Genomic DNA, 9,374 nt, shown 5'->3' on the forward strand with positions numbered 1-9,374 from the left:
TGACGCACCAAGCAAGGCCAGGTAGCAAACCTGCGCATCCTCATGGTTACTAGTCAGATTAATTTCCGCTGAGCCATGGTGGGAACTCCCTGAACTCTTTTTCATAATATTTTATCATTCCTAGACCAGAGCTAGATAACTGAGATGTTACAGTTGGAGTCAGGTGAGGCTGGATTAAACATTAACGGAGCTGCCACCACTGCCCAGAAGAACCAGTGCCCGAGTGAGCTGCAGAGCTGTCTGGTGGTCCTACTAAGGAGGTGGTGACCAGTGACCATGGCTCACTTTTCCGAGGTCCTGGCTGAAATCGGCACCTTTGGTCGCTTCCAGGTACAGCTATTGATACTGCTGAGTGTCCCCAACTTCCTGACTGCCTTCTACATGTTTGCTCAGGTCTTCATGGTCCTGGATGAGACCCACCACTGTTCAGTGGCCTGGGTCAAGAACCAGACTCTGAACCTGAGCACTGCTGAGCAACTGGCACTGAGTGTGCCACTGGATGCTGCAGGCAGCCCCGAGCCCTGCCTCATGTTTCAGCCACCCCCTGACGGTGCCAGCCTGGAAGACATCCTTAGCCACCGTTTCAACAAGACACAGCCTTGCAAGACAGGCTGGGTCTATCCTGAAGGCCGGCCCCGGTCCCTAATGAATGAGGTAAGGCTGCCCTTTGGTCCGTGTTTGTGCCTGTTTGGGGTCTGTCAGCTCTTCTGCCTGACTCTCTGCTCTCAGTCCCTGGGGTGGCTGCCTCTATAGCTGTTCATGCACCCCCTGTCTGAATGACCATTGGTCCCCTGTCTTTCTCTTTGTCCTTTGCCTGCTGGCCCATCTTCCTCTCTATCCATTTCCTCTGTATGGAGCATCTGCCCATCTATCGTTCATCTCTGCCTGTCTTCCCAATTGTCTCTCCTGTCCTCATGCCTCTCTCTCTCTCCCATGTTCCCATCTGCCTGTCCATTTACCTTGGTCTTTCTGTCCACCCCTGCACGTCTGCCTGCTTATCTTCTGTGTTTAACTAACCCTCTGATGCTACCCTTTCCCTATCCACTCATCTGCCTTCCTGATTGCTTGATTCCAGCTTCCTGCCTTCAGGCTGTCTCTCTAGATCTTTGCCTGCCCACCTGCCTCTGAGATGCTGGAGGACACTCAGAACTCCGGGACTTGTCCCGCACATAACTGAGCATTTGCTTTTGCTTAGTGCATTCTCTTAGGCAGGACTGAGAGATCAGTGGCAAGGGTCCTACCACAGCCACCTCAGAGCAGGCAGGGCTGCCTCCCACACACTACAGAATGGGGAGATGATGTGGCCAGAGCAACATAAAGATTTGAGGGTGGATCTGGGAGTCTTATTCAGGACCCCTGCTGCCCAGTTCCTAGTGGGAATCAGGGAGCACAGATAGCCTAGAAAGCTGAGGGGCAGGTGTTGAAGATCTGTGCAGTGCTCACCTCTGCAGTGACAAGTCCCAAGCCTTCATGGAGGGTAATCTGGAGCCCGGAGAATAAACATTCCCTTTTTAATATGTGACCATGGGAGTCCTCTTGTGGTGCAGCAGGTTAAGAATTTACCGTTGTCACTGCAGGGGCTCAGGTCACTGCTGTGGTGTGGGATCTATCCCTGACCCAAAAATTTCCACATTCCACTAGCGTGGCAAAAAACAAACAAATAAGCAAACAAATTGTGACCATAAACCTGACCCCCAGGCCCTGACCCTTCACCTCATTCCATCCCAAGGAGGAATAGTGGCCTTTGAACTCTGCTCACCCTTGGATCTAGCCCAGCCTAGGCTGGTCTGACTCAGTACCCTTTCCATCATCTCCCCAGCATCACCCGATAGGTCGGGTCTTCATTGGTCCGTAGATGCTGTGGGGGTGCTTACCTCTATACATACTCATAAACTCTGTCCATCTGGCCACATATCACCACCCTTAAAGCCCAGGCTGACTTCCAGAATGCTCAGGGCAAACTCTACCCTTGTTCACAGCCACTATTGGACTATTCATGCAACGATATCCAACCAACACCCACTGAGCATTAACTACCCAAGGAACGGTCAGAGACAGAGGCACCCTCTTTGCCTTCTTCAGGAACCCAGGAAGATCTGGGCTCCTTGTAGAGGGACAAAGGACTAGGTGGGCTCTCAGCCTCGAATTTGCTTCTTCCTGAAGAGGGAATGGATGGGAAACTCCCTGAAAGTGTTGGTTTGTGAGCTGGTCACCAAGGGACCAGATGGTTGTTGGAGAAGGGGAGAAGGCCTTTGTAGATAGAGAACAGCAAAAGAATGACCTGGTAACAGGAAGCAGATCCCATGTCTGGGAAGAAGCAGTAACATGCTGTGCCTGGGGTAGGGCTGGGCAAGTGAATGGATGTTCTCAAGGATTTAGGGATCTCTCTTTATTTTCAGTCACCAACTTAGACTTTGCTGACCCTGGGGTTGGACCTTGGCCCTCTTAGCCTTTCCCTTACCTGCTTCCAATGACTGGGACTCCCAAGGAAATGTACACTTTTGGTGCTTTGTGCCCCGAATTATATGACAACCCCACACTCTGTTCCAGAGTGAGGCTACCTTGTGTGAGGGCTCCACCTCTGTTTCCTAAATGTCAACAGGGGAGCTGCTACTGCCTCGAAGGACTCCCTCTGAGCTGACATCCCAAGTTTCCTTACTCTAACTAGCAGCTTCACATGTAAGCTGAAACATAATCTGAATTTGAGAAGAAAATAGCATATTTCTTTATAGACTGTGTGCTCGTGAAGGACAGAGCACATTTCTCAGTCTACCTGTCCACACAAATATCTGAAAAGGAAGGGAACTAGCCCATCAGCGAATAGCAGCAATAGCATGGTTTGTCCTAGGACCAAGGAAGAAATGGGGGGGAAGGGGAAGCAGAGAGAAAATAGCCATTTCTAGGGTCTAGAACGCAAAAATGCCTGGCCTGTGTGAGCAATGGGGACATAAAAAGGGGGAGAGGGAAAAGGCAAGAACCAACTCTTTCAGATAGAGTGCTGAGGAATTGGGCCTTTCCTCTAGAGACCAGAGGGAGCCATTGATGGTTTTGGATGGGGGAAGGAGGTGTGATGGGATATGCCCCAAGAAGTGGGCCTGGGATTCTGTGAGCCACTGTGTGAGGCAGGCCTCAGACAGAACTGCGCACAGGAGGCATTAAGGCCTGCGAGGTTGATGACTTGATGACCAGTGTCCCAAGTTGGGACCCTCTTTATCTCTGTCCCATCTGCAACATGATACCACCATGTGAACTTGGGTAGGTCTTGGCATCTCTCCAAGGCTCTGTCACTTCTGTAGAACAGAGGAGATGATAAGCCTTCACGCGGTTAGGAGGAGGATTTGATAAGATAGGAGATGTCTAACCCCAAGGAGGTAGTAAATAGTGTCCACTGAGCAGGATGGCAGCCTTGGAGGACTCGCATGGCACAGGGACCAGGGCACCCTCCCTGAGCTAACATTTGCTGACAGCACAGCCAATGTGCTAAGCGTGTTATATGGGCTAATTCCTTTAATCCTATCAGGCTCCAGTACTATGGTGTCTGTTTCATCCCCATTTTGAACATGGGAAAACAAAACTTTAGCAGATCAGCTAACAGATTGTGTGTGGGAGGAGCGGGGGGGCACACATGTGCATGCATACACACAGGGCTTTGTGTTCTTCCATCATAATCTGCTTCTGCACGGGATCTGCAAGGGCTCCTTAGGATTCTGATTGCCTATGAATGGTGGCAGTTTTGCAGGGATCTTGCAACCAGTTGGGAAAAGTTGGGAAGACCCAAGGAGGTCACAGTGGTGCCATGTTGCAGAGAAGAGACCTGATTTGTCAAGAAGACACAGTTAGTGACTGTCGTATGTTCCCAAATTTTGCGTCCTTAGTGGGTCACTCATTTTTTTTTCCAGTTTATTTTTATTTTTTCCCTTATAGTTGATTTACCAGGTCACTAATTTTACACGGCATCTTCAGGCCAAAAAAATACCTAACATTTTCATGTATTAAGTAATTTGTCCTAAGCAACTTAAGAAGGATTTATGTACTAACAACTCAGTGGCTGTTTAAAAAATAATAATACGTAATACACATAAACAGAGAGAAAATTTTCATTTCCTCCTAAAATAAATGCAATTACTTCCTAATAGGATGTACTGGGAATCTCATGACGCCTTGATCCTTGAACCCTACCACCCTCATTTTCTGCTATGAAAACAAGAACAGTGGTGCTTGTTTTCATAGCAACCACCAAAGACACGACTTCAAACAGATACGATATCACCAAAAAGAATTGCGTGAACTCTCTGGAGCTAGCAGTATCACATCAATATTGTATTTCCCTTTATAATTCTAAGTATCGTGTTGTGTGCCCTGAGTTCATGCTGGTGCCCTGAGGTGCCTTGGTATACAGTTTGGGAAGCTGCCCCACTTCTGTCCTGAGAGGCTTGTCTTGGATGGACTAGATGATAAAAAGACTTGCCCCAGCTGCCCCTAGACTCACACCTGCCTGTGTTTGCCCCAGTTTAACCTGGTCTGTGATCGGAAGCACCTGAAGGAGACCTCCCAGTCAGTGTACATGGCTGGCCTTCTCGTTGGGGCGCTCATCTTTGGGCCCCTCTGCGACTGGTAAGAGCCTTGACCAACTCCCCCATCCCCAACACGCTCTTGGGCTCAGGGCCCAGGGCTTGGTTCCCCTCCAGGGCTCCCAGGTGGGGCCATGCATCCTCCCGCAGACTGAGCGCCCAGGGCAGGGCTGGGGGCTGGTCTCTGTTCCTCTTTCCCTCAGACGTTCCCTTCTCGACCTGCCTGTTTGTTACCCCAGGATTGGTCGGAAGATCACTGTGCTGCTCCAGCTGTTACTCTTCGGCATCCTCGGCCTGAGCACAGCCTTTGTGCCCAGCTTTGAGCTCTACATGGCCCTGCGCTTTGCTGTGGCCACAGCCGTTGCTGGATATACCTTCAGCAATATCACCCTCCGTGAGTATATGAGCCCTGAAGCTGTCAGGCTTTGGGGTTTGGGTGGCCACATTCCCACATTGCCTGTAGGACCAGTCAGCAACCTGTACCTCACGTGGTGGCACTGATGGGCCAGGACCACAGCTCCTGACACGTGGCTCTGTGGGTGGCAGGGAGTGAGAGGGCAGGGTCCAGCCCAGCCTCAGCCTCTGTGTTCTCACAGTTACAGAGTGGGTAGGACCCTCTTGGAGGACTCGGACTGTGGTTGTGGCCCAGTGCTCCTTCTCGGTGGGACAGATGGCCTTAGCCGGGCTCGCCTATGGCATCCGGAACTGGAGGCTCCTCCAGATCGCGGGCGCCTCACCTGTCTTTCTGCTCTTCTTCTACATCTGGTGAGGAGGAACTGCCTGGGCATCAGGAGTCACGTCTGGGAGTGGGAGCCTGCAAGGTGTGTGGGGTTGCTGTGTGTTAGAAGGCTCCTGCGGGAGTAGCAAGACTCAGGTCCAGGTCCCAAGGTCACAGCCATTTCCGACCTCCAGGGCTCTGCCGGAATCTGCACGGTGGCTCCTGACCCATGGGAGGGTAGAGGAGGCTAAACAACTGATCCAGAAGGCAGCCTCTGTCAACAGGAAAAAACTCTCTCCTGAGCTCCTGAGCCAGGTACTTGCAGCAGCTGGGCCAGCCCTGCCCCTCATCTGACCACACAGACCTTCCTGCCTGCCCCTCACTCTGCACTTCCCTCCCAGCTGGTCCCAGAGAAGACCGGCCCCACGGGGAATGCCCTGGATCTATTCCGACACCCCCAACTCCGGAAGGTCACCCTGATTCTCTCCTACGTCTGGTGAGTGCAGAGGGGTCCACGGCCCTCCCTGAGGCCCAAGCCAAAGGGCTGCCATTCTCTGTGGATGGTGGCTGTCTGGGCTGGGCTATGCAGAAAACTCTGCATCTCTCCCTGGCTGTGCTCCTATCTCCTGTTGTCACTTCTGGCCAAGGTGGGGTCTCCTGCTAAGTGTGATGGTGTCCCTTCACCCAGCAGTGACACAACATCTTGAACACTCTGTAGGTTCGTGGACAGCCTCGTGTACTATGGCCTGGGCTTCAAGGTGGGGGACTTTGGCCTTGACATCTACCTGACGCAGCTAATCTTTGGAGCGGTTGAGGTGCCTGCCCGCTACTCTAGCATCTTCATGATGGAGAGGTTGGGCCGCAAATGGAGCCAAATGGGGACTCTGCTTCTGGGTGGTCTCATGTGTATTGCCATCATCTTTGTCCCAGCAGGTACCAGGGCTGGCTCCTCCAACTGCCTCCCCTCATGCACCTGCTGCCTTTTGAGGAATGAGGGCTTCTCTGGGTTTGGGTACAGAAGGGGTGAGGAGTTTGGAAGGGCAGGGCAGGGTCAGTGCCCAGGTGATGGGGCTGGCTACTGTCTGTTTGGCTGACTGACATCCTTCACCAGACCTGCCCGTGGTGATCACTGTGCTGGCTCTGGTGGGCAAGTTTGCCACAGCCGCTGGGTTTACTGTGTCCTACGTGTATTCTGCTGAGCTCTACCCCACTGTCATCAGGTAAGGGTTGCAGGTGCAACTCCTGCTCTTCTCCTCCTGAGACCTGATTTGGGCCATCCCTCCTATGCCCTCACGCTATTCCCCAAAGAGCTTACAGAGCTGGCTCTGGGGCAGCAGGGATGGATGGGGCCTGAGGCATGGAGCATTCTGTCTAGTCCCAGCTCCCACATTGTCCCCAAGGCAGTGGAGGGCAGATACAGGAGGGACCACACCCTGGGCTTGTCAGGACTGGAACATGGAATAGGTCCAAATTCCGTGAATGGCTCAGAAGGAACACTCTGGTGGGGGCAGGAGGTGGTCAGGAGGTGCAGCCTTTGACCTGAGACTTGATAGGTGAGCAGGCGTGCATCAGGCAGGCAGAGAGGCCTGGAGGTGGAAGACGCAGGCCGCATGATAGGACTAGGAGAAGTTCAGCACTGCAGGAGCAGAAGGCTGGAAGGCTGGGTGGGCGCAGGAGCCTGGAGACCCTGCAGACCTCTGGGGGTCAAATGAGGGGTCTGGGCTCTCCCGGGGAGGTGAGCATGATTGGGGCTGTGGCCCAGTGGGACTGAAGCTGCTCAGCTTGCACTGGCCTTCCTGCAGGCAGACAGGCCTGGGGCTGGTGGGCATCCCCTCAAGGATTGGGGGCATCCTGACACCATTCGTGATCATGCTGGACGAGTACCATGCTGCCGCCCCTATGCTCATCTACGGCATCCTCCCCATCGGGGCTGGCTTACTCTGTGCCCTGCTGCCAGAGACACGTGGCCAATCCCTGAAGGACACCATCCATGACCTGGAGCAAAAGTCCTACCCACGGTGAGCTGCTTGCTGTCTGAAGCCTGAGACCTCCCTTTAGTGGCCTCATCCTTGTCCACTGTTGCCTAGAGGCCCATGTGGCACCCTCATGATTCCCCTGCTCTGGGAAGGGGTGGTGAGGAAGAATAATAAGGGGCCAGTTCCTGGTCAGCCAGTGAGGGCCTTTTACTCCCTCCAGGTCTCAGAAGGACTCAGAAGGGGATTTGGAGGCCTCAGGAAGTACTTCCAGCTCGGGGGTAGCTTTTGGAGCAACCCATACCTCTGACTGTGTCTCCAAAGCCAGATCAGCAGCAGCAGAGAGCTGCCTACACACTCCCCTGGAGACAGCTGGACCTGGGAGCTCAGCCAGCCTTGCTGATGGAGACAGCACTCTGTGAGCTGGCCCCAGAGCCAGCCAGCCACTGCCCAGCCCAGTCCCAAAGACATCCTCCTTGCAAAACCTTTCTCATCCCCAGAGTACCCCCCCTCCCCCCGCCACCCCGGTGCCCTGTTCTAAGTTAGGGTCTTGGGTGTGTCTTGGGCTTAACTTGTTCTCTTGGAAAATATGGTTGCTCTCATCCCCTCCATCTGGGATCCCCCTGCCAAGATAACACAGTCAAGCCCAGAGCAGAACAGCTGGTAGTGCCTCCCAAGTATGTTTGAGTAGGAAGAGAAACACACTTAAAATTGTGGGCTTTATCCAGGCAGGTGGAGGAAACACTGTGGAAGAAGGGACGGTTTGGAGTTCCCATCATGGTGCAGCGGAAACAAATCTGACTAGGAACCATGGGGTTGCTGGTTTGATCCCTGGCCTCGCTCAGTGGATTAAGGATCCAGTGTTGTTGTGAGATGTGGTGTAGGTCGCAGACATGGCTTGGATCTGGTGTGGCTGTGGCTCTGGCCGGCAGCTATAGCTCTGATTCTACCCCTGGCCTGGGAACCTCCATATGCCATGGATGCGGCCTTAAAAAGCAAAAAAAGAAGAAGAAGAAGGAAAAGGGAAGGTTGTACTTCCTCCAGTAGCTGGACCAGGTCTGTCTGGATAAGGTGGGACATTTGATGCAGCTGAGAGGAGACTGATGCAGGAAGAATGGAAGCTTCAGTCTCTTTCTCTTCAAAGTTTCTCCTTCCCCTGCCCCACCCTCAGGGACCAATGATGGGGAGAGGGAGCGGGTTAGTTCTCTTCCTTTCTGGCCCCTCATGCTTTTTATGCTCTGCTATTCTGGCTCCTGCAGCATCCGTGCAGGCTGAGGGAAAGGGGCAGAGGTCTTCTTACTTGGCAGCCTCTAATGGTAGTTCTTTCTGGACTTGCAGTCATTAATCATCAGTCAGTGGCCCTGGCAGGCTCCGAAAATTCCCTTTTCCACTGGAGTAGTTGAGGGTTCTCAAGTCTCCTCCCAGGACCTCTGCATCAGTCCTTAGTATGAGCAATGTGCTGGCAACAGACCCTGGGGACCCCTCTTCACCTCCTGCCACTGTGTGGCTCCTCTTACTTTAGAGGACAGCCCTCTTAGATGGGGTCCCACCAGGCTCCCTCATGCCAGGCTATCTTCTTCCAGCGTCAATTTGCCCTGAAGGAACACCATACATCCTTATGTCACCCCATGGTGGAAAAAGAGCTCGTTCAGCAAATGACCCCAGTCCCCATGCCTTGACTTCAAAGGCATCTCCAGCCACCCTCCCACCAATGAGGTCCAGTGTTTCCTTCCCACTGGCACTACCAGTCCCCCAAAATGTTCTTTCAGATCCTTCCTCTCACACTCCCACCTGTTAAGCAGCCTGGAGGGATGGTAAGTGTGGGACTATGAATCCAGCATGAAAGCATCCAACAAAGAAAAACGGCAGGGTGTCATTACAATAATAAAGTTAATTGAAACACTTAAAACCTCCTTTCATGCTCATATCGGTGACAAAGTGGGGTGCTGGCAGCAGAACTGGAAAGAGGCTGGATCTGAAAGCAGGTTAGGAGGTGAAGACCCTTTGAAGCCACTCCCCTGTCCTGTGCCCTGGGTGAGACCTGAGCTTTTTTTTTTTTTTTTAATAAATTTTATTTGGAGTTCCTGTTGTGGTACAGCGGAAACAAATCTG

The 9,374-nt window shown here is 52.8% G+C and overlaps 1 protein-coding gene across 1 annotated transcript; it reads left to right on the forward strand.

Annotated features, from left to right (window-relative positions):
* SLC22A13 (solute carrier family 22 member 13) lies at positions 1-9,171 on the forward strand. Its single transcript, XM_003132117.3, has 10 exons — positions 1-654; positions 4,511-4,614; positions 4,811-4,965; positions 5,168-5,336; positions 5,484-5,604; positions 5,691-5,785; positions 6,008-6,222; positions 6,401-6,509; positions 7,092-7,307; positions 7,486-9,171. Exons 1-10 carry the CDS (start codon positions 277-279, stop codon positions 7,682-7,684), a joined length of 1,761 nt encoding a protein of 586 aa, XP_003132165.1. The 5' UTR covers positions 1-276; the 3' UTR covers positions 7,685-9,171.

This window comes from Sus scrofa, chromosome 13, assembly GCF_000003025.6.
Source record: "Sus scrofa isolate TJ Tabasco breed Duroc chromosome 13, Sscrofa11.1, whole genome shotgun sequence".
NCBI lineage: Eukaryota > Metazoa > Chordata > Mammalia > Artiodactyla > Suidae > Sus > Sus scrofa.

Coding starts and splice junctions, on each gene's coding strand:
- SLC22A13 (XM_003132117.3), top strand. CDS start 277: ATGGCTCACTTTTCCGAGGTCCTGGCTGAAATCGGCACCTTTGGTCGC. Junction 5,605..5,690: donor CTCCTGAGCTCCTGAGCCAG/GTACTTGCAGCA, acceptor CTTCCCTCCCAG/CTGGTCCCAGAGAAGACCGG. Junction 7,308..7,485: donor GAGCAAAAGTCCTACCCACG/GTGAGCTGCTTG, acceptor TACTCCCTCCAG/GTCTCAGAAGGACTCAGAAG.